This window comes from Aquarana catesbeiana, linkage group LG05 (assembly GCF_042186555.1).
Source record: "Aquarana catesbeiana isolate 2022-GZ linkage group LG05, ASM4218655v1, whole genome shotgun sequence".
In the NCBI taxonomy this organism is placed as follows: Eukaryota; Metazoa; Chordata; class Amphibia; order Anura; family Ranidae; genus Aquarana; species Aquarana catesbeiana.
This window is the reverse complement of record NC_133328.1, coordinates 642,904,230-642,929,675: the sequence shown is the minus strand read 5'-3', so window position 1 is coordinate 642,929,675 and position 25,446 is coordinate 642,904,230. Positions and strand designations below refer to the sequence as shown.

Here is a 25,446-nt window from a genome sequence, read left to right as displayed (position 1 = left end):
ACTGTCAGCATTGAGAAGTCCCTCCATACTAAAGGAGAGCCAGGAACGTACACGGCAGGTGCCGGCAGGGGCCAGCACAGAGGCGGGTGGAGACAAAGAGGTGCAGGCACTAGCAAAGAGTAGATGGGTGACAGTCAGGAGGGGTAGAGGGGGAAGTGCCAGAGAGGCCGATCCAGATCTGGAGCATCCCAATAAGTACGCTCCATTGAGTGACATTGGTGAAACCAGTCAGGGACCAGCACTGCTGGAGCTGAGGGACTCTCCTAGCTGCTAGGGGAAGAACTCCTCCAGTGAGAGTGGGGGGGCAGCAAAGGGAAAGGAAAGACAGATTCTGGTGGTAGGGGACTCAATTCTTAGAAGGATAGAGAGGGCAATCTGTAACCAAGACCTGAAGCGTCGAACAGTGTTTTGTCTACCGGGCGCTCGGGTTCGGCACATCACGGATCTTGTGGACAGATTACTGGGAGGGGCTGGGGAAGACCCGGCTGTCATGGTGCATGTTGGCACCAATGACAAAGTCAGAGGCAGATGGAGTGTCCTAAAGAACGATTTTAGAGACTTAGGAGCTAAATTGAGGAAAAGGACCTCCAAGGTAGTATTCTCGGGAATACTACCAGTACATCGAGCCACACCAGAAAGGCAGAGGGAGATTAGGGAAGTAAACAAGTGGCTGAAGAGCTGGTGTAGTATGGAGGGGTTTGGGTTCCTGGAGGACTGGGCCGACTTCTCAGTCGGTAACCGGTACTATAGAAGGGAAGGACTGCACCTAAATGAGGAGGGTGCAGATCTGCTGGGAATGAAGATGGCCAAAAAGTTAGAGGGGTTTTTAAACTAGGCGATGGGGGGGAGGGTCCAGAGACAGAGATAGCCAGTGTGGAAGATATTCCAGAGGGTAGTATTGGGGGCATTAGTGGTAGGTTAACCAAAGCACAAAAACACAAGGTGAGTATAGTAGCAAGTCCTAGTTGCAATCTCGAAACACCCAATACGAGGACAATATGTGACCGGTCTAAACTATGTGGCATGTTCACCAATGCCAGGAGCATGGCGGACAAGATGGGTGAACTAGATACTGTTGTACAAGGAGGATTTGGATTTTGTGGGAATTTCAGAGACCTGGTTTAACAGCTCTCATGATTGGCTGGCAAACATTCAAGGGTATACCCTATACCGCAAGGATAGAGAGGGTAAAAAAGGGGGAGGGGTATGCCTATATATCAAGAATAATGTACAAGCGAATGTGAGAGATGACATCACTGAGGGAGCTAGAGAGGAGGTGGAATCCTTATGGGTAGAGCTCCAAAGGGATGAAGCTAAGGGGAAAATAATACTGGGAGTATGCTATAGGCCCCCTAACCTGAGGGAGGAAGTGGAGACGGATCTCCTATCACAAATTGGATTAGCAGCAAGGATGGGAAGTGTTATCATAATGGGGGATTTTAATTATCCAGACATAGACTGGGCGGAGGGAACCGCGCATTCATTTAAGGCTCGCCAGTTCCTTAATGTCTTGCAGGACAATTTTATGGGTCAGATGGTAGACGCACCAACTAGAAATAAAACATTACTGGATCTACTGATTACCAACAATACAGACCTGATCACGGATGTGGAAATACGGGGCAATTTAGGTAACAGCGATCACAGGTCAATTAGTTTCAGTATAAATCACACAAATAGGAAACAGGAAGGGAACACAAAGACACTGAATTTCAAAAGAGTCAACTTCCCTAAACTACAAACCTTGCTAAAAGGCATAAATTGGGATAAAATATTAGGAACAAAGAATAAGGAGGAGAGATTGGTTTGCTTTAAGAGCATATTAAATAAGGGCATTAGCCAATGTATCCCATTGGGTAATAAATTTAAAAGAGCGAACAAAAGTCCTGGATGGCTTAACTCCAATGTAAAAATGCATATAAAAGCAAAGGAGAAGGCCTTCAAAAAATTGAGGGATCATCCTCAGCATTCAGACTTTATAAAGAATGCAACAAGAAATGTAAGGGTGCAATTAGGATGGCTAAGATAGAACATGAAAGACACATAGCGGAGGAGAGCAAAAAAAATCCCAAGAAATTCTTTAAGTATGTAAACAGTAAAAAAGGGAGGACAGACCATATTGGCCCCATAAAGAATGAGGAAGGACATTTGGTTACAAAGGATGGGGAGATGGCGAAGGTATTGAATTTATTCTTCTCCTCAGTCTTCACGAGTGAATCGGGGGGCTTCAGTAACCAAAACTGCAGTGTTTATCCTCATGACACAACACAGGAAGCACCTCCATGGTTAACAGAGGACAGAATTAAAATTAGACTTGAGAAACTTAACATTAATAAATCACCGGGACCAGATGGCTTGCATCCGAGGGTACTTGGGGAACTCAGTCAAGTGATTGCCAGACCGTAGTTCTTAATTTTTACAGACAGTCTACTGACTGGAATGGTACCAGCTGATTGGAGAAAAGCCAATGTAGCACCAATATTTAAAAAGGGCCCAAAATACATCCCTGGGAATTACAGACCAGTTAGCCTAACATCAATAGTATGTAAACTCTTGGAGGGGATGATAAGGGACTATATACAAGATTTTAGTAATAAGAACGATATCATTAGCAGTAATCAGCATTGATTCATGAAGAATCGTTCTTGCCAAACCAACCTATTAACCTTTTATGAGGAAGTGAGTTGCCATCTAGATAAAGGAAGGCCTGTAGACGTGGTGTATCTGGATTTTGCAAAAGCATTTGACACAGTTCCCCATAAATATTTACTGTACAAAATAAGGTCCGTTGGCATGGACCATAGGGTGAGTACATGGATTGAAAACTGGCTACAAGGGCGAGTTCAGAGGGTGGTGATAAATGGGGAGTACTCAGAATGGTCAGGGGTGGGTAGTGGGGTTCCCCAGGGTTCTGTGCTGGGACCAATCCTATTTAATTTGTTTATAAACGACCTGGAGGATGGGATAAACAGTTCAATCTCTGTATTTGCAGACGATACTAAGCTAAGCAGGGCAATAAATTCTCCGCAGGATGTGGAAACCTTGCAAAAAGACCTGAACAAATTAATGGGGTGGGCGACTACATGGCAAATGAGGTTCAATGTAGAAAAATGTGAAATAATGCATTTGGGTGGCAAAAACATGAATGCAATCTATACACTGGGGGGAGAACCTCTGGGGGAATCTAGGATGGAAAAGGACCTGGGGGTCCTAGTAGATGATAGGCTCAGCAATGGCATGCAATGCCAAGCTGCTGCTAATAAAGCAAACAGAATATTTGCATGCATTAAAAGGGGGATCAACGCAAGAGATAAAACGATAATTCTCCCACTCTACAAGGTTCTGGTCCGGCCGCACCTGGAGTATGCTGTCCAGTTCTGGGCACCAGTCCTCTGGAAGGATGTACTGGAAATGGAGCGAGTACAAAGAATGGCAACAAAGCTATTAAAGGGTCTGGAGGATCTTAGTTATGAGGAAAGGTTGCAAGCACTGAACTTATTCTCTCTGGAGAAGAGACGCTTGAGAGGGGATATGATTTCAATTTACAAATACTGTAATGGTGACCCCACAATAGGGATAAAACTTTTTCGCAGAAGAGAGTTTAATAAGACTCGTGGCCACTCATTACAATTAGAAGAAAAGAGGTTTAACCTTAAACTACGTAGAGGGTTCTTTACTGTAAGAGCGGCAAGGATGTGGAATTCCCTTCCACAGGCGGTGGTCTCAGCGGGGAGCATTGATAGCTTCAAGAAACTATTAGATAATCACCTGAATGACTGCAACACACAGGGAAATATAATGTAATACTGACACATAATCACACACATAGGTTGGACTTGATGGACTTGTGTCTTTTTTCAACCTCACCTACTATGTCACTATGTGTTGAGCAGGAAGAACATTGGGGCGTCCTGCACGAGGCTGATCCAGTACAAGCAGCAAACCAGGACAACAGGCAGCAACACAGGCAGACTGTCCAGGATAATGAAAAGGTAGCCAATGGCCTACGTGATCATGGCGCCACCATAACCCTACTACAGAAGATCCTCATCCCAGAGTGCCAACACACCGAGGACACTGTAGCCGTAAGGGTAGCAGGAGGCACCATTTTCCGGCTACCCGTTGCCCGTGTTCACCTGGATTGGGGGGTTGGTTCGGGACATATGAATGTGGGGGTGATGAAGGATTTGCCAGCAGATGTACTATTGAGGAATGATTTGCCCCCCTTTGTTTCTGCTTACGCCCCGATGGGCCCCGCTGAAGCCAACCCAGTGACTACCCGTGCCAAAACCTGTGCTGTTGGAACCGGCTCGCTTGCTGCTTAGACCCAGGTAAGACTATATTCCCCGACATGTACCTTAGATCAGGCTCCCCTAGGCTGGAATACCCCAGAGGCATTCGGGAGGGCCCAACCTTACACAAGTATAGGGCTAAGGCAGATACTCAGGAAAGGGGAATAGATGGGGAGCTTTATGAATGGGTGGGGGTTAGACTGTATAGGATCCCTAAGCCATGCCCGAGAAATAAAGTCCCTTCACAGAAACAACAGCTGGTGGTACCTAAGAAATACCAGCTGGAGATTGTGCGAATCGGGCATGATGTACCACTAGCAGGACATCTAGGGTCCTGTCGCACAGCCCATAGAATTACACAGAATTTATTCTGGCCCAATTTTAACCAGGATGTACGACAGTACTGCAAAACGTGTGACACATGTCAATGGGTAGGTAAGCGGGGGGGGACCACCCTAAGGCCAGACTTATGTCCATGCCTATTATTGGGGAGCCCTTTTACCGCATAGCAGTTGACATTGTGGGTCCCTTGACCAGGCCTAGTCCATCCGGGAAGAAGTATATTCTCATCATGGTGGACTACGCCACCCGTTACCCAGAGGCAGTAGCTATGTCCAACATTGAAGCAGAGACAGTAGCTGATGCCCCGGTTAAAATATTTACTAGAGTGGGGTTCCCTAAGGAGATTCTCTCTGACCAGGGAACCCAGTTTCCCGCTGTGCTCACCCAGCAGTTGTGGAAGGTGTGCAATATTAAGCCCTTGCAGAGCTCACCTTACCACCCCCAGACTAATGGTCTCTGCGAGCGCTTAACTGGACCCTCAAGCAAATGCTGAGGACCTTTTCGGACGCTTGCAGAGACTGGGAGAAATTCCTGCCTCACCTGTTATTTGCGTACAGACAGGTACCCCAGGAATCTACTGGGTTCTCTCCCTTCGAGTTACTCTATGGGAGAAGGGTCCGCGGACCCCTCTATCTCATTAGAGGACACTGGGAGGGAGAGACAGAGCAGGAGGGGACCCCCATAGTGCCCTATGTTCTGGAACTCAGGGACAGCATGGCGCAACTGTCTCTGATGGTAAGGGAGAATCTCCAGGTGGTCCAGGGGAGACAGAAGAGATGGTACAATCGGAGGGCCCGACAGCGTATCTTCCAGGTTGGGCAGAAGGTCTTAGTGCTCAAGCCTGTGAAGACCGACAAGATGCAGGCATCTTGGCAGGGCCCATATAAAGTAGTAGCCCAGGTATGTGATACTACCTATGTTATTGCCAGCTGTGCAGATGAAAGAATCCAGCGAACCTTTCATGTGAACATACTGAAGGAGTACCAGGAACGGCAGGAGGATGTTGCTGCAGTATGTGCCCCTGCTGCGGACGACGCTGAAAGTTTACCCCTCCCTGACTTACTAGAGAGACCCCCAGACTGACCTCATTAGCCTCGAACAGCTAGGGGACCAGTTAAGCCCCCCCAAGAACGAACAGACTAAGCGGCTTCTGTGGGAGAAACAGGCGACTTTCTCCCAAAAAAACAGGCTACACGACCCTGGCTGTGCATAAGGTAGAGACCCCTTGACAAGCACCCCTTCGACAGCCCCCCTACCATATCCCTGAAGCAGTCCGAGAAGGAATGCGGAAGGAGATACAGGAGATGATTCAGTTAGGAGTCATTGAGCCCTCTGACAGCCCTTGGGCCTCGCCTGTAGTCCTGGTGCCTAAGAAAGACGGAACTACCCGGTTCTGCGTGGACTACAGGTGACTCAATGAGAAGACCACCACTGACGCCTACCCGATGCCCAGGGTAGACGAACTGCTAGATCGTATAGCCAGGGGACGTTATTTAACTACAATAGACCTGTGTAAGGGCTATTGGCAGATTCTCCTGGCCGAGGATGCTATCCCCAAGTCGGCATTTGTTACCCCGTTTGGCCTGTACCAGTTTAAGGTCATGCCATTCAGGATGAAAAATTCCCCGGCTACCTTCCAACGTATGGTGGATAGGCTTCTCGATGGCTTTCAGGATTTTGCATGTGCATACCTGGATAACATTGCGATCTACAGTGGGTCTTGGGAGGAGCACCTGGTTCACGTAGGGGTGGTCCTGGACAAGATTTGGGCCACAGGCCTGACCTTGAAACCAGACAAGTGCCATCTAGGTATGGCAGAGGTGCAGTACCTGGGACACTGAGTAGGGTGTGGGAACCAGAGACCAGAGCCAGCCAAGGTAGAGGCAGTAGCTAACTGGCCCACATCCTGTACTAAGACCCAGGTATTAGCCTTCTTGGGACTGCAGGGTACTACCGGCATTTTGTCCCTGATTATAGTGCTATCGCCAAGCCCCTGACTGACCTGACGAAAAAGAATTTACCTAGGCAGGTCCTGTGGTCTCCAGCTTGTGAAGCCGTGTTTTCAAGCAAGCACTTGTAAATGCCCCTGTGTTGGCTGCCCCAGTACCTAACAAACGTTTCCTTGTCCACACAAACGCTTCCATGTTTGGACTGGGGGCTGTGCTGAGCCAAATCGGGGAGGATGGAGGAGAACACCCTGATGCATACCTGAGCAGAAAGCTATTACCCCAGGAAGTGAGCTATGCAGCAGTGGAGAAGGAGTGCTTGGCCCTGGTCTGGGCCCTTAAAAAGTTGAACCCTTATTTGTACGGACAGGAATTTTCATTAGTCACCGACCACAACCCATTGGTCTGGCTGAACCGGGTCTCAGGAGACAATGGCAGGTTGCTGCGGTGGAGCTTAGCCCTGCAACCTTACAATTTCACCATCAGCTACCAACCCGGTAAGCAAAATGGCAATGCTGATGGGTTGTCCCGGCAAACAGACGCCACCCCGGCCTCCCAGTTCCGGACATCCTCAAGTTGACCCGAGAAGGATCAAGCCGGGTCTGCCGGAGTGTTCCACACGGAGAGAGACATGTGACGGGAGTCACTAATAGGAGCACAGGGTGAATGAGAACCCCACTATGATCTGTGCTGGTCAGACTCTATGCTGTATATGTGTGTGTGTGATGTCTCATCCTGTTGTGGACTCTTTGCTGTGATGGTTGGGGTGTGACTGTATTCTATTGTCTATTGTGGCTGTCTGCCTCAAGTATTATGGTCTTGCTGTGAGGAAAGAGGGAGGGGGGATTCCTCCAGCAGCCCCCCTGTTAAGACTGTTTACTGATGAGAAGTTAAGCACACCTGGCCTGTGTATCCTATGTTATTGGACAGTTTAACCCACCCTGTTTTTCAAGGGTGGGGGGGGAATTTGTTTTGAAGTGGGATCTGTATAACATGTGTTTGAATAAAGATTAATTCCTGTTTGAACCTGAAGACAGAGCATCTTGTCTCGTATTTGGGGGGAGAATTATTTGTATGGGTTTCTTGTTCGGCTGATTGAAGTGTTTGGCGGCTGCCTTTGTGTTTGGGTATGGAATGTCCTAAATGACTTTAACCCCTTTCATACTCGGGGTGTCGTTACAAGGACCAATCCGGCAAACACCGGCAGCACTGCCTTCAGAGACATGCATCCCCCTCCAAAAGAGTACCAGGATCCTCTGAGGGTCAGACTCCATCCACCTCTAGCAGGACTTCCCCTGGCTCTCTACCTTGGGAGCTGTATCCTCCTGGTGTGTCAGTTAGGACAGCTTCAGGATGATTGTGCCATTTCCAAAGAGGCTTCTGGCCCAACCATTAACTTAACACTAATAAATCACCGGGACCAGATGGCTTGCACCCGAGGATACTTAGGGAACTCAGTTGAGTAATTGCCAGACCATTGTTCCTAATTTTTACCGACAGTCTACTGACTGGAATGGTACCAGCTGATTGGAGAAAAGCCAATGTAGCACCAATATGTAAAAAGTACAACCCTGGGAATTACAGACCAGTGAGCCTAACATCAATAGTATGCAAGCTCTTGGAGAGGATGATAAGGGACTATATACAAGATTTTATAAATGAGAACGGTATCATTAGCAGTAATCAGCATGGATTCATGAAGAATCGTTCTTGCCAAACCAATCTATTAACCTTCTATGAGGAGGTGAGTTGCCATCAAGATAAAAGAAGGCCCGTAGACGTGGTGTATCTGGATTTTGCAAAAGCATTTGACACAGTTCCCCATAAACATTTACTGTACAAAATAAAGTCTGTTGGCATGGACCATAGGGTGAGTACATGGATTGAAAACTGGCTACAAGGGCGAGTTCAGAGGGTGGTGATAAATGGGGAGTACTGGGAATGGTCAGGGGTGGGTAGTGGGGTCCCCTAGGGTTCTGTGCTGGGACCAATCCTATTTAAGTTGTTCATAAATGACCTGGAGGATGGGGTAAACAGTTCAATCTCTGTATTTGCGGATGATACTAAGCTAAGCAGGGCAATAACTTCTCTGCAGGATGTGGAAACCTTGCAAGAAGATCTGAACAAATTAATGGGGTGGCAACTACATGGCAAATGAGGTTCAATGTAGAAAAATGTAAAATAATGCATTTGGATGGCAAAAATATGAATGCAATCTATAGACTGGGGGGAGAACCTCTAGGGGAATGTAGGATGGAAAAGGACCTGGGGGTCCTAGTAGATGATAGGCTCAGCAATGGCAGGCAATGCCAAGCTGCTGCTACCAAAGTAAACAGAATATTGGCATTAAAAAGGGGATCAACTCCAGAGATAAAACGATAATTCTCCCGCTCTACAGTCCTCAGGAAGGATGTACTGGAAATGGAGTGAGTACAAAGAAGGGCAACAAAGCTAATAAATTGTCTGGAGGATATTAGTTATGAGGAAAGGTTGGGAGCACTGAACTTATTCTCTCTGGAGAAGAGATGCTTGAGAGGGGATATGATTTAAATTTACAAATACTGTACTGGTGACCCCACAAAAGGGATAAAACATTTTCGCGGAAGGGAGTTTAACAAGACACGTGGCCACTCATTAAAATTATAGGAAACGAGGTTTAACCTTAAACTACGTAGAGGGTTCTTTACTGTAAGAGCGGCAAGGATGTGGAATTCCCTTCCACAAGAGGTGGTCTCAGCGGGGGGCATCAATAGTTTCAAAAAACTATTAGATAAGCACCTGAACGACCGCAACATACAGGGATATACAATGTAATACTGACATATAATCACACACATAGGTTGGACTTGATGGACTTGTGTCTTTTTTTAACCTCACCTACTATGTAACTATGTAACCAGCACATACTTATGCACACACAGAGCCCAGGAAGAAGAGAGTTCACCAAACCACTCCTCGAATATTTATATCCACCCCTAACATGCCCCACTGGCAATAAACCTCCTAGTGCAGTGGTCTCCAAACTGTGGCCCGAGGGCCAGATGTGGCACTTTGCTTGCCTTTATCCAGCCCTCGATGCACTATTCCTCACATTGACACCAACAATGGGGCATAATTACTGACACCAAAATTGGGCACCATTCCTCCCCTTAATTTCTAAGGTGGGACACTGTTTGTTTCCACTGACACCAGGACAATTTCTACTCCAATTGGCCACAGCCCAACCCCCTTAAAGCGGAGTTCTGGCGGAAAAAAAAAAGACAATTAAAAGTCAACAGCTACAAATACTGCAGCTGCTGACTTTTAATATTAGGACACTTACCTGCCCGCGATGTCCTCACCCGAAGCCGATCTGTCCCTTTGGCTCCCGGGTGGAGGCGTCGGCATCTTCAGTAAGGGAATTATGAAGTGAAGCCTTGTAGCTTTACAGCCTGGTTCCCTACTGCACATGGGCGAGTCGCGATGTGCGTCCTCACTGGTCCCTGCTGTCTTCTGGGACCTGTGTGTCTCCCAGAAGACAGCGGGGGGATGGAGGAGGGGCCGGACATGGTGTAGATCTCTGCAGAGCCTGCGGTGATCTATTGTCGGAAGTGGGAGCAAATACCTGGATTAGACAGGTATCTGCTCCCCCCTGAAATGTGACACCGGAGGGGGGGAGGTACCAGAAAAATGGAAGTTCCATTTTTGGCGGAACTTCACATTAAGTTTGAAGGACAATAAACTGGCCCTTTGTTTAGAGACCACTGTCCTAGTGGTTGGCCATGGGAACATAAATATTCATAACTCGGCATTGCTGCAGCTCCCCGGTCTACTGACAAGTGAGCCACCTACTGGCAGCAACCAGAAGCAAATTAAATATGTGCTGATAAACAAAAACAGAAATGAACCTGAATGAACAGTGAACATATATATATGTGAGTACTTGATAATAACCTTTTGAATATTAATCAAAATGTGAATACAATCTGACACAAGTAATACTAGAGAACAATGTGAACAAACACATGGGGCGTGGCTATACGGTAAGCATCTGAAGCGTGACGTAGGACGTTGTGACGTGACACGCTGCATCGAGTGGTGGAGGCTTGAGACTAGGAGTGGGTGAGACTGCACAGCTGACACACTATCCTGGGTCCGCCGTGACCACTATAGATCGCTTTACCAGTGCATGGAGTTTATGTTATGATTTCCTTTGGAGTGTTTTTGGCTTGTTTTTGGTTTTTACACATGTGAGTGCAATGGTGTACGATGGTTTAAAACATTTTAATAATTTTGCTGTACTTTATCACACTATTTGGAGCATTCTTTTATTTTCACGTGGAACCATTACTTCTTGAGGAAAAGGATTTGTGGCATTTATGCTCGGTATTTGGAGATCACGTTTGAAATTTGGAGATCACATTTTTTACCCCCATTAAGTGTGGGTTGAGGCGAGTTATGCCAAACACGAGAATTGCAGCTGGTGAGTGCAAATCTTTAAGGGGGATTGGAAGCACAAACACTGAGGTGTGCTGGAAGATCACAAAGGACAACAAAGATTTTATTTATTTTTTAGACCATTCATTGGAATATTCACAATTTATGAACTTTATGTCAACACCTTATTTACTATTTCACATCTGTCACAGGGTGTGTTGGTTTGCTTATTATGTGATATGATGTGTTTGTTCACATTGTTCTCGAGTATTACTTCTGTCAGATTGTATTCAAATTTTGATTGATATTTAAAAGGTTATTATCAAGTACTCACATATATATATGTTCACTGTTCATTCAGGTTCATTTCTGTTTTTGTTTATCAGCACATATTTAATTTGAGCGCTACTATTTATTCCACTTATTTTAGAGGTTTAAATTCAGTTACACATATGCGATATATTAAGTGGCAGCTAAAGTTTATTTAAGGTACAGTCTTTTTTCACTCATTCAGAAGCGCAGTGGAGGTATCACGAGGTGTAGGGCGTTTTACTTGTGAACTATCAGGTGAGCAACTAGGAACAACAGCAGCGACACTGAACTTAGTGGAAAGCCAAGTGAGATACTACAAATGAGCCTAGGCAGTTTACCACCTGGCAGAACTAAGGCCCCTTTCACACTGGGTGGTGGGGGTGTTGGCGGTAAAAGAGCGCAATTTTAAGCGCTGCTTTACCGTCGTTTTAGCGGAGGTATTCGGCCGCTAGCGGTGCGGTTTTAACCCCCGCTGGCGGCTGAAAAAGGGTTAAAACCGCTCGCATAGCGCCGCTATAGCCGCAGTATAGCCGTGGTATAGCCGTGCTGCCCCATTGATTTCAATGGGCAGGAGCGGTTTAGGAGCAGTGAATAGACCGCTCCTTCACTGCTCCAAAGATGCAGTTTGCAGGAGTTTTTTTTTTCTCCTGCCAGCGCACCGCTTCAGTGTGAAAGCCCTCGGGCTTTCACACTGAAGAAACAGTATCGGCAGTTTTAGGTCGGTTTGCAGGCGATATTTTTAGCGCAATAACGCCTGCAAACCGCCCCAGTGTGAAAGGGTTCTAAATGTAACTAGTTACCTCTGCTTACAGCAGGGAGGCTACAGATCCATTCCCAAGATGTCTACACACAGCTGAATATAAAAAAAAAACATGTTACTTGTGATATGTGTAGTGGATGAAAAACTGTTAAAAATGGTGAACTTGAAATTGACATATTACCTAGAAAAACAACACTGTCAAGCATGCTTTGATAAATGGGAAAAAAAATATAAAAAAACCTTTAAAGACAAATTACACCAACACAAAAAGATCATTAATACTTACCTGTCCTGCTGTCTGTGCTTCAAAATTTTGCCTCCAGCACTGAGACTTCCGGCGCATGAGATGCATCGTGTGTCTCCTCCCTCTGGCTGCAATGTCACTACTATGTCCCAGGATTAGTACAATTATTATAACAAACACAATGTCCTGTTACCTCTCTGTGTGATCTCATCCAGAACCGCCAATAAATTAGGGTGAGATTTCTGTAGTTCATAGAGACGTTCCCAGAGTCCAATCACAGCTTTTCTTCCCAGATCCTGGATATCTTGTAACAAGGTGCGGGATAAGGAAGACGGGTCTTTTTCCATTGAAAGGTATTTCTGAAACAGACATATTACTCTGACCAGGCAGGTCTGACACATAGAGTTCTTTATATACATCATCCATACCTCCCAACTTTTTGAGATGGGAATGAGGGACACCTATTAGCAAAAGTATGTAGGCATAGGACACACCCCCTGCCACGTCCTCTTAATGCTGAATTAAACAAAAAAAAGGTTAGTTAGACCCACAAATGCTTTTTTTTTTTTTACCACTACTATTCTTTTATACTGACTTTTGAAATTTAACAAAGCAGCAAATCAGAATTTGGATGAAACATTTTTTGAAAGATAAATTTGCATTGTATATATAACTATATAGATCAGACCAAAATGAGGGGGGAAGAGGGGCAGAGGGATTTTGTTCCAAATCAGGGACAGTCCCTCTAATTCAGGGACAGTTGGGAGCTATGCATTATCTGCAGTAAATATAGCAACACATTGATCAAAAGAAAGAAAAATACAGTTATAATAATCATAAAAAATATCCTTACTATGTATTACCTCTCCCAGTGTGTACTATGATTTCTAGTAAGGGATTGGTATGGTTGGAATTGTAATCCTCTGTCAAAAAGGGAAAGGAGGGGGGAAAAATCTGTCATCTTCCTATCAAACCTTCCCTTCATGGCTGAAACTGGGGCAGGTCTGACCACCAAAACATCAACAGTTTTAAAGCGTACCCCTAAGCCCCTCCCTCACAGATTCTTATTGGTCTATCACAATAAAGCTGGGGACACACACAGAGTTTTTCTTTCCTTCAACCAGCGGGTTAAACAAAATAAAAACTCACAGATCCCGTATAAACAAAAAAGAGGGGGGAGGGACTTCTATGGACTTTATAGGCACAGTAACACAAAAATGAGTAATACAAAAATTTATTTATTAAAAAAGACATGTAAAAATACAATTTCATAAAAGCCACAATGGATCTATATATAAAAATTAATGGATAAAAAAACGCTGCTGTATAGAACCATATAATTGCAAACGGAGACTTAAAGGATGAGGACATCATTCCATAATAGCGAAAGTCCGATAATATGGCTATACGACAGACAGACTGTTAAGATGTTGAAGATTCAGCATAGAGATGGGATCAACACATTGCGCGTGCAATCGCGCTTCTTCAGGAGCATAGACTATTGTGGCTAACAAACAAACAGAAAAAGTATGATTACTATATTGTATAACAAAGGTACAAAAATGGACTCAAAACATTGTCGTAGCTAGCAGGACCCCCGCGTAACCAAACCCAACCAGCAACAGAGAGGCAGTAGGGAACAAGTATGATCACTATGGGGGTGTACATAACAAGGTAGGTAATGGCAAAAGGAAGATATTACTAGCCTGGTTGATATACAAATAATGAATGAGTAAACCCAGTACTAATAAATATATATCAAACTAAAAATAGTAATAACCACAATGGAATATAATTATAATCGAACAACTGGGTAAAGAAACAGGAAAATATTACTTACTATATTTTTTGTATATTTAAACAAAAAGATTTAAAACCAGAGAAGAAAACACAGCTGGCCAAAACGGCATATGGGGCACTGGTGCCATAGGGTGCATGTACGTAAAGTAGTTCAATGGCCGGTCTCATAAGGGAACTCCCCATAGGAGAGCAATAACATTTTTGTACAATAGTGAGTGAATAAGAAACATAACAAGGGGTAAATATACTAGAGTAAATTAGCCAAAAACAACTCACCAATTTAGAGGTATATTCGCAGATAAGCTCAATAGGCAGGGGAAGGGAGGGAAGGGAAGAGATGGGGGAAGGAAGAGAGGGAAAGGGGACAGGAAGGGAAGGGGAAAAACAGGGAAAAGCAGGGAAAAATTGCCAAAAGAGCCTAAGAGTAGTCATAAGGTAAAGAAGGGCTCCATGGTAAGGCAAACCAGCAGAGAGCTCTATGATGTAGAAGCAGAGGGGGAGATACCACCCTGGTAGGTAGCAGGGCAGGTGGTGGTAACGATGTAATAATCTGCAAGGTAAATAATACCGCCAAGTCAGGATATAGGGTGAGGAAGAATTGAATACTAAGTATGCTGACCTGGTAGCCTGGAGAAGCAGAACGTACCTTAATCTAATAGACCCCCTGGAACCAGCAGCCTTTGATGTAGTAATTTGTTATGCCCCGTACACACGGTCGGGGCATTGTGTGATAGGACCTTGTTGTCGGAAATTCCGACCGTGTGTAGGCTCCATCACACATTTTCCATCGGATTTTCTGACACACAAAGTTTGAGAGCTTGCTATAAAATTTTCCGACAACAAAATCCGTTGTCGGAAATTCCGATCGTGTGTACACAAATCCGACGGACAAAGTGCCACGCATGCTCAGAATAAATAAAGAGATGAAAGCTATTGGCCACTGCCCCGTTTATAGTCCCGACGTACGTGTTTTACGTCACCGCGTTTAGAACGGTCGGATTTTCCGACAACTTTGTGTGACCGTGTGTATGCAAGACAAGTTTGAGCCAACATCCGTCGGAAAAAATCCTAGGATTTTGTTGTCGGAATGTCCGAACAAAGTCCGACCGTGTGTACGGGGCATTAGAGTGCAGTATGGACGTGTGCCATTTGTATGCACATATGTTTTTTTTTCTTCCCTGGTTTTAAATCTTTTTGCTTAAATATACAAAAAATATAGTAATATTTTCCTGTTGCTTTACCCAGTTGTTCGATTATAATTATATTCCATTGTGGTTATTACTATTTTTAGTTTGATATATATTTATTAGTACTGGGTTTACTCATTGATTATCTGTATACCAACCAGGCTAGTAATATCTTCCTTTTGCCATTACCTATATTGTTATGTACACCCCCATAGTGATCATACTTGTTCCCTACTGCCTCTCTGTTGCTGGTTGGGTTTGGTTATGCGGGGGTCCTGCTAGCTACGACAATGTTTTGAGTCCACTTTTGTACCTTTGTTAAACAGAAAAAGTATGATTACTCTATTGTATATGTTTGTTGGCCACAATAGTCTATGCTCCTGAAGAAGCGCGATTGCACGCGCAACGTGTTGAGCCCATCTCTATGCTGAATCTTCAACATCTTTACCGTCTGTCTGTCGTATAGCCATATTATCGGACTTTCACTATTATGGAATAATGTCCTCATCCTTTAAGTCTCGGTTTGAAATCATATGGTTCTATACAGCAGCGTTTTTTTTATCCATTATTTTTTGTATATAGATCTATTGTGGCTTTTATAGAATTGATTTTTACATGTCTTTTTCAATAAATAAATTTTTGAATTAATTACTGATTTTTGTGTTACTGTGCCTATGAAGTCCATACAAGTCCCTCCCCCCTCTTTTTTGTTTATACTTAATCTTAGGTTGTGGCACATTACTTACTTTACTTGTATCCACAGCACCACTCTGTGTTATGATACAATTTATCTGTTTATGTTGTTAACTCACAGATCCCCACAAGTGATGTAGATGTAGGGATCTCCCCCTCTGCACTATTGTGCTTTGACATTGGGACTGCCCTCCTATCAGAATACAATGATCAGCGCTCACAGTCATTGGCTGCATGCATTGATTGAATGCTGGTTTTCCAGCAAGATCGTTCAACAGAAACCAGAAAACAACCAATCTTCTGTTGAACAGACAGCGGTACACACATACCGAAATTCAGCCGGTTACTGCTGAACCAGACACATTTCAATACATGTAAACCCAGCCTGTGACCCCCTGTCAGACTTACACATAAAATAGATGTCCCAGTGCAAGAAACCAGGAAAGGCCCCACCTGACCCCCAGTCAGGGCCCTTCCCACTAATCCTGGGGCCCGGGGGCAGCAAGACCTGGATAGACCGAGACAGGGGGAGTGTTGGAGCGGCATACAGAGGAATCGATTCCCTCCATTTTCCTCCTGCAGCTACTGAATGCCGGTGGCAGAGAGGAGAAGCCGGAATTCAGTGGGTGCTGGAGAAAAATGGTGGGGATCGGTTCCTCTATATGCCGCCCCAACACTCCTCCAGTCCTGATGTACAGAGGTGATACATGCACCCCCTGGAGCATGGGACAGGTTCGCAATTGTGAGCCCAATAGTTATGCCCCCAGGATGAATGGCAGCGGTGGTGGGGGGATGGGATGATGTGATGGGATTAGTGGCAGTGTTAGTGGTGGGGGGGTGGGATCAGTAGCAGCGGTGGTGGGGGGGGGGTGGGATCAGTGGCAGTGATGGTGGGAGGATAGGATAAGATCAGTGAAAGTGGAGGATGGAATTAGTGGCAGCAGTGGTGGTGGTGGGGGGGATGGGATGAGTGGCAGCAGTGGTGGTGGTGGGGGGATGGGATCAGTTGCAGTGATGGCGATGGGGGGGGGTCAGTGGAAGCAGTGGTGGTGGGGTAATGGGATCAGTGGCAGTGGTGGCGATGGGGGGGGGGATCAGTGGCAGCAGTGGTGGGGAGGGGGGTGGGATTAGCAGTGGTGGTGATGGAGGATGGGATCAGTGGTGGGAGGAGAGAATCAGTGGTGGTGGGGGGATGGAATGAGTGGCAACAGTGGTCAGAGGGGACGGAATGGGATCAGTGGGGGGGTGGAATAGGATCAGTCTGGCTGATGGGATGGTATGAGTGGCAGCAGTGATGGGGGATGGGATCAGTGGCAGTGCTGATATGGGGGGATGGTATCAGTGGTGGTGGTGGGGGGATGGGATCAGTGGTGGTGGTGGGAGATGGGATGGGATGAGTGGCAGCAATGGTGGGGGGATGGGATGAGTGGCAGCAATGGTGGGGGGGTGGGATGAGTGGCAGCAATGGTGGGGGGGTGGGATGAGTGGCAGCAATGGTGGGGGGTGGGATGAGTGGCAGCAATGGTGGGGGGTGGGATCAGTGGTGTTGAGGGGGGGTGGAATGAGTGGCAGCAGTGGTGGGATATTGGCAGTGCTAATATGGAGGGATAGGCTCAGCGGTGCTGGGGGGGATGGGAGGGGATGAGTGGGGGGGATGAGTGGAGGGGATGTGATGTGATGAGTGGCAGCAGTGGTGGGGAGGATGGAATAGGATCAGTGGTGGTGAGGGGGGGTGGGATCAGTGGTGGTGAGAGGCGGTGGGATAGGAGGCGGGGGTTGGATCAGTGGCAGTGCTGATATGGGAGGATGGGATCAGTGGTGGTGGTGGGGGGGATGGGATGAGTGGCAGCAGCGGCGGGGGGGTGGGATCAATGGTATTAGTGGTGGGAGGATGGGATGAGTGGCAGCAGTGATGGGGGGGACTCTTGGCTCCTCCTCTGCTCAATGGACCTACCTGTGGACTCATTCCTGAGCTGTGCTGCCTGAATCCATAGACACAGACAGTGCGGCTCGGCCCCGCCCCCTTATCCTCATCACAGATTTGACTGACAACAGTGGGAGCCAAAGGATCCTGCTGCTGCCCGAGTCCCTGTGAGAGGAGGAAGGGAGAAGAGAGAAGACGGCACCTGGGCACAGTGCTGGATCGCTGTCAGACTCAGGTAACTGTTTAGAGGTGGGGAGAGAATTAGTAAATGGGGTGCTTTACCTTAATGCAGGGAATGAATAAGCACCCAAGACTTTATAACCACTTTAAACAATACAATAAATATCTGAGTAACATCAAATAAAATGTAGGCTAGCATCTGTTCTAGGCCAATAAGCATTGTTTGCCATACACAAGATCAAATGTTCTGGTATAAGCAACCAATCAGATTGCTCCACATTCTAGTCAATGGGTATTATTTTATAAATCCTCTGGCGGACTCGTCATCTATTGCTGGATCCGGCAAATACTAATTCTCTGGAAAGAACCAAATTGTTGTGGAAGTTCATTAGAAAATGGAGGATTAGTTTGCCTTCTATACCAGTCAGCACACTCCAGGTTCCACAACAACACTAATAATTACAATAATAATACTCCAGGTAACAATGTGGGTGTTACATAGAGTGGTCTGTATAGAAATACAGCCTGCCTAGAAATGCCTACAGACTGACACCTACACAAGGCATTCTGATATTTGTATAACTCCTCCCACTAATTACATCAGCACGGAGGGCTCTTTGAGAAAGTACAGAGGCCGGGGGCTGTGATGTTTTTGGGGAGATATGTAGCGCCCCCTACAGGCCCCACCCACCAGCCATGATCTGCCTTCATTGCATAGAGAAGTGCAGAGATCCAGCAATGAAGAAATGTCATTTGCATGTTGATGAGAGAGAAGGAAGAACCAGGGAAGGCTAAATATAAGCAGATTAAACTCCACCTTTAAGAAATACAGTATATGTGATTTAAAATCATGTAATAAATACAGTTCAGAAAACAAAAAAGATAAGAAAACCTTGTGTATCTGTTTCCTATTACATTGTTACATTGTTGTAAATGCTGCTATAACCCAGACCAGGGCCGCTGATAAGGCAGTACAGCCAGCCCTCCTGTACTGGGCCCGGGTTCCATCAGTTCAAAAGGGGGGCCCAGACACCTGCTGAGCGACTGCTCTACTGCCATATTGCCGACTCTTGTGGCTCCCCTTGCAGCTCTGCCGGCTTCTCCTTTTTCGTCCTTCGGCTGCACTGCAGGGGGATAGGTATCGGCATCCCCATCCCCCCTGCTGTCCAGGCCCCCCCTCCTGTGTGGCCCCCTCCCCTGCAGCATTGCCAGCTTCCCTCCTCTCCTCTGAGGAATCTCTGTCCTCTGCCCCTTTCTCTGTCTGAGATGTGAGCCATCAGGGGTCTGTTTAGACCCCTGAGAGTTCACCAAAGGCCCCCCACCAAAGCTGTTAAAAGAATGTAAAAAAAAAAAAGGAGGCGGGGCCCTGTCAGGTTGGCTATATGGGGCCTTGTGATTACTAACAGCATCCCCAACCAAGACAGGAAGCAAACATTGAGAAAACTCAGAGGTATAGGCAGCAGAAGTCATATGCCGGACTTTCCTTTTACCCTCACAAGTTTCTATGGAGAAATTCAAGGTCTGTACACAACTTCAGCACCAATTATATTCATGTGATTTTCACTGACATAATTGTATATCACAGTTAATTTAGAATCACTTTTGCCTTACATCTGTATTTAAAACATTGTGAAATTTTAGTTTCATCAGGACGACATAAGGTTTTATGTTCTCCAGGATGTAGATCAGATCATCTTTGTAATATTCATGTATACGCCTCAGAGATGGATCATCATATGCAGACAGCTGACGGCGGAAACTGACGATGTCCTCTGGACGGCTGATGCCCTTTAGACGGTTGATGCCTCCTAGAAAATAAAGCAATATCTCTATCTGTGGCTCTTTGCTTTGTACTTCTATTATAATACTAAGGCACTGCTAATAAAAACATTGTTGTTTTTTTTCTTTTAATTTGTCTTTTTGTTTTTCTTTATTGTGCCCCAGCAGAAGCCCAAGACTGAGAGTTTGGATTCGATTTACTAAAAGCAAATAGACTGTGCAGCTGTTTAGCCATCAAGCATACAACGCTTCCCTCTGCGCACCAGGTGGTGGCTTCTCGTGTGTCTCCTCCCTCCTCCTCCCTCCTAGGCCAATAGGATCACTTCTCCTTTCCGCCAATCAGGAAAGGGGTATCAAGACCCGCTTCCTGATTGGCCGGGGAGGAGAATCAGTGTGACAATAGCGAATATTCATTCATACAAGTGGGTGGGGTCAGGGCACAGTGCTCTGCGCCCCGAGACCACCCTTTTATTTGAAGCCTTTGGCTCTAATCACGTGCTTCAAAAAAAACATTGGAATCCATGCATCCGGTGCCCCCGCATGTAAATTAGGGGGCGGATGCATCGACAGGGGGGCAGCACACCTAAAGGACAGGCCGCCACTGGTGAGCTCCCTCATTGGAGAGAAGTGGTAATGTAAGGGGTGGGATGGACCGTGGAAGACAGACCTACAGCTCTGCAATCAGAAAAGCTCATGTTCCCAGCAGATTGGAAAGCTCAGGCAGCATGTTTTACCTCTGCAGAGAGATCACTGCTTCCACACAGAGAGGAAAGGTCCTTCTTTACAGCATGTTAGTATTGGACAGCATTTTCTACTCAGACTGTGGCTGCTTTCTAAAGAAAACTAACTAAGACTTTTTACATCTTTTGCTTTAAAGCACCATAATTTAGTTCATTTTAACTTTAACCACCTGCTGCGAAATTATGTACCTGGCACGTCATTTGACTTCAAGTGGATGTACCAGGATGATATACAGCTGCAGGCATCACCACAGTATAGTTTTTTTAGAGCCAACGGTCGTCTCTCTTGTAATAGCAATCCAAGTCGCTTACTAGCCACTTGATTGCTATTACAAGCAGCGGGAAGGGAAGGGATGCCCCCCCCCGCGCCTTGCGTGGCTCTCCCATCCCACCAGGAGACCCGAACTACCAGCTGGCATGTCCACCAGCTGGACAGAGACCCATACAAAGTCAAAATGGGCCTTGATCGGGTCTCCGTTATGACATGACATCATTTACGGTCTACCTCGCTGTCAACAGCGCCATTTTTTTGAAGAATTGAAAGTATTGAAAAACGCAGATCTTGGCATTTTGAATGCTTTTTAAGTGCAAAGGAGGGATTTGGGGTCTTATAGATCCCAGATCCCTCCATAAATAGTACCTGTCACCTGCCTAAAGTGAAAGGCGATACTAGAAAAAAGTTAACCACTTCAATACCCGGCCATAGTAAAATGACGTCCGTGACTTTTAGGGAGGTATATGAATGATGCCTGCAGCTAGAGGCATCATTCAGATACCATTCTTTGCAGCCGGCGATTCTGTGCACGATAAAGACGATTAGAGATCGACCGATATATCGGCCGATATTTGGCTTTTTTTACTTAATCGGCATCGGCCGATTGTGCTGATAAAAAAAGCCGATTATAACTTCAGCGGGACTTGCAAATGACTTCTGTAATAGAAGTCAATGCAAGTTGCCTGAAAGTTATCTGTGGAGAGGATTCTCTCCTCCCTGGGCAGCCTGCCAAGTCTGATAAGAAGATACATTGTATCTTTTCAGGTTCTTTTATCAATAGACTGAACTCCATGTGTAGAAGTTCTCAGTTTAACCATTTAAAGACTCAATCTTTTCTGATACTTGTTGCTTACAAGTAAAAATCCTGTATTTTCTGCTAGAAAATCACTTAGAACCCCCAAACATTATATATATATATATTTTTTAGCAGAGACCCTAGGGAATAAAATAGCGGTTGTTGCAATATTTTATGTCACACGGTATTTGCGCAGTGGTCTTTCAAACGCAATTTTTTTTTTTAAAATACACTAATGAAATAAAAAAAAAAAAAAAAACTAAGCAGTAAAGTTAGCCCATTTTTTTTTCGTCCAAAAGTTTTGATTACCTGTTTTTGTGTATTTACTATTTAAGATATCGTTTTTTTTTTGTTTTTTTTTAATCTAAATTATACATACAAGTGAACTGATTGGAGGTTTGTTTTGTTTAATAAATGTTTAAATGTAAAAAAATTTCTGTATTACTTAAGGTTGCTTACACACTGGAGCAGGCATGCGTTGACGGTAAAACGCTGTTAGTTTTAGTGGCGCTTTACTGTCATTTTAGTGGCGCTATTCGGCTGCTAGCGGGGTGCTTATAACCCAGCTAGCGGCTGAGGAAGGGGTTAAATGCGCCCCTGAAGCGCTGCTGCCGAAACGCTTTGCAGGCGCTTCGGCAGCGGTGCGCATTCATTTCAATGGGCAGGAGTGGTGGAGGAGTGGTATACACCGCTCCAGAGATGCCGCTTGCAGGACTTTTTTTAAACATCCTGCCAGCGCATCGCCTCAGTGTGAAAGCACTCGGGATATCACACTGAGACTGCAGGGGAGTCGTTTTACAGGCACTTTACAGGCGCTATTTTTAGCCCAAAAGCGCCTAAAAAATGCCCCAGTGTGAAAGGGGTCTAACCGTTAGATTTTATAAGATGAAGGGAAAAAAAAAAGAAAAAAAAAAAAATCGGCCTAATATATCGGCCCAAAAAAAAAAAAAACGGCATCTTATATCGGCCATCGGCCACCGCGATTTCTAAATATCGGCATCGGCCAGAGAAAAACCCATATCGGTCGACCTCTAAAGACGATCATAGGGGGTGTGTCCGGATGTGAGTAGCAGCAGGTGCGCTTGAGAGGAGAGGAGAGGAGAGGAGACAGGGTAGAGGCTGTGAAAATCCTGAACATATCCTGGATACAACTTTTGCCATTTGTTTGATCTACCTTCCCCTCTTATCTCTCATCAGCTGAGTCCTCAGTTTTGAGTCCTGGGTTAACCCCGTGCGGAGATAGAGACAGCGGAGATAGTGCTACAGTTATCTAAGGAGCTGAGGGGGGCCACCCAGTCTGCAGTTGCTGTTATCTTGCTGGAGTGAGTGCTGTGAGATCCTCCTATCCATCTCTCTTATCTCTCATCTCTCCTAACTCAGGGCAGTTATAAACCTCACAGTTACAGTCACAGCCTAGCAGGATCTGGGAGAATCTGCCAGGCAAACTTTTGCCGGACTTTTGGGGAAAAATATAGTGACTGGCCGCAAAATTGTGCAAGCGGATGGGCCCACCTAGGACCCGCTCTGCTCTGACAGATTCAGCTGTCTTATCTTCCGCACAGTCAGCAATTATTCCAACTACACGTGGGCCGGCCAGCACTATGCCTGTCAGCAAGCAATCTCTGACAGAGATAGAGACAGGAGACACAGTACATTCCTCAGGAGCAGCTATTCTTGCAGCAATTGCTGAGTGTAAAACAGCATTAACATCAAAGATTGATTTTGTAGCAACAGATGTCAGCCTTATTCGTCAGGATCTGGACAAATTTCGGATGCGAATCACTGAGGTGGAAGACGATCTCAGGTGTGGAGGATGAGGTCAGGTCGGACTCTAGAGACCTTAAGGCTTTACAATTACAGGTATGTGCTCTACAAAATCGGGCTATAGATACCGAAAATCGTTTAAGGAGGAATAATATCCGAATTATAGGCCTTCCTGAGCGAGCAGAAGGCTCATGCCCCACTGCATTTACTGAGAAATTGCTCATAAATCTGTTTGGCCTGACCGACCTGCCACCTACCTTTGTCATCGAGCGGGCTCATAGGGTTCCTTCAGCCCCCCCTAGACCGGGAACACCACCGTGTCCTTTTTTGCTCCAGTTCCTTAATTATAGGGACCGGGACCGCATCCTGGCTGCAGCTCGGTCTAAGCCTGACACTATGTATGAGGATAAAAAACTTTTTTTTTTTTCCTGATTATTCCCAGGAAGTACAACAAAGGCGTAAATCCTTTACAGAGGCTCGCAGGAGGCTGAAGGACAAAGGCTTAAAATTTAGTCTTCTATATCCAAGCAAGATGAGAGTTATTGATGGTGACAACACCCTTTTTTTTTGATAAACCAGAAGCTGTTTTAGCCTGGTTGGACACTCGTTGATGACTGCACAACCCCTTTTTTTTGGTTCTCTCCTTTTTTCTTTTTTTGTTACATACTAATTAATTATTAATTTGCTAGAGGGGAAAAAAAGAAAAGGAAAAGGGAAAAATGTTTTTTGTTTTGTTTTGTTTTGTTGTATTGTATTATCATTATATATATATTTTTTTTTTTTTGGGGTTTTTCATTATGGCTCAATTATTGTTTCATTATTGTTGCATTACTATTTTATTACTCTGATATGTATGGTTGCTAAATGTTTGCCTATCATACCCCTCCCCCTCCCTTTTTTTTTTTTTTTTTAAGGCAGTGTATTTTATATACACATGGGTTGGAGTGGGGGTGGGTGAGTATGCGTATGTATGCGTATATATGTGTATGGATATATACATCTCATTACTCCCATTCACCTCTAAACTTCTAGAACGCTTAGTCTACAACCGTCTTAGCTCCTACCTCAATGAAAATAACCTTCTTGACCCCTTACAGTCTGGCTTTCGCTCGCAGCACTCCACGGAAACTACCTTACTAAAACTCACTAACGATTTACTAACTGCTAAAACCAACAGCCAGTACTCCATACTCCTACTACTTGACCTCTCTGCGGCCTTTGATACTGTTGACCACCCGCTCCTTCTCAATAAACTACATTCCCTTGGCCTCCGAGATTCTGCTCTATCCTGGTTCTCTGGCTATTTATCACAGCGCTCCTTCAGTGTCACCTACAACTCTGTCTCCTCCTCTCCATTGCCCCTTTCTGTGGGGGTCCCCCAAGGCTCGGTTCTTGGACCCCTTCTCTTCTCTATCTACACCACCTCCCTTGGTCACCTAATAACTGCCCACGGCTTCCAATACCACTTATACGCTGATGACACCCAAATCTATCTGTCTACTCCTCACCTCACTCCTTCAGTCTCCTCTCACATTACTAACTTACTAACTGACATATCAGCATGGATGTCGCACCACTTCCTTAAACTAAATCTCTCTAAAACTGAGCTATTAATATTCCCCCCCGCCCGTGCCCCCCTCCATGACTTTTCCATCAAAATCAACAATGCAACCATCAGTCCCTCCCCTCACGCCAGGGTACTAGGTGTAATCCTAGACTCCGACTTGTCATTTCAGCCTCAAATCCAATCATTGTCAAAAGTTTGTAGAATTCACCTCCGTAACATCTCTAAAATTCGCCCTTTTTTAACAAATGAAACCACCAAGCTCCTCATTCACTCCCTTGTTATCTCTCGCCTTGACTATTGCAACTCCCTTCTCATTGGCCTACCGCTCCATAGGCTATCCCCTCTTCAGTCTATCATGAATGCTGCTGCCAGACTTATCCACCTTACCAACCGCTCAGTGTCTGCCAACCCTCTACTTCAATCCCTACAC

The 25,446-nt window shown here is 45.5% G+C and overlaps 1 protein-coding gene across 1 annotated transcript in view; it reads right to left on the bottom strand.

Annotated features, from left to right (window-relative positions):
* Positions 1–25,446, bottom strand: part of LOC141145617 (NACHT, LRR and PYD domains-containing protein 1a-like) — a 361,842-nt gene that overhangs the window by 301,019 nt on the left and 35,377 nt on the right. The window contains exons 3-4 of the mRNA XM_073632446.1: positions 19,708–19,904; positions 12,506–12,671 (exon numbers count right to left, since the gene is read on the bottom strand). Of these exons, the coding sequence (XP_073488547.1) occupies positions 12,506–12,671; positions 19,708–19,904 (363 nt within the window). The remainder of the gene's footprint in view (positions 1–12,505; positions 12,672–19,707; positions 19,905–25,446) is intronic.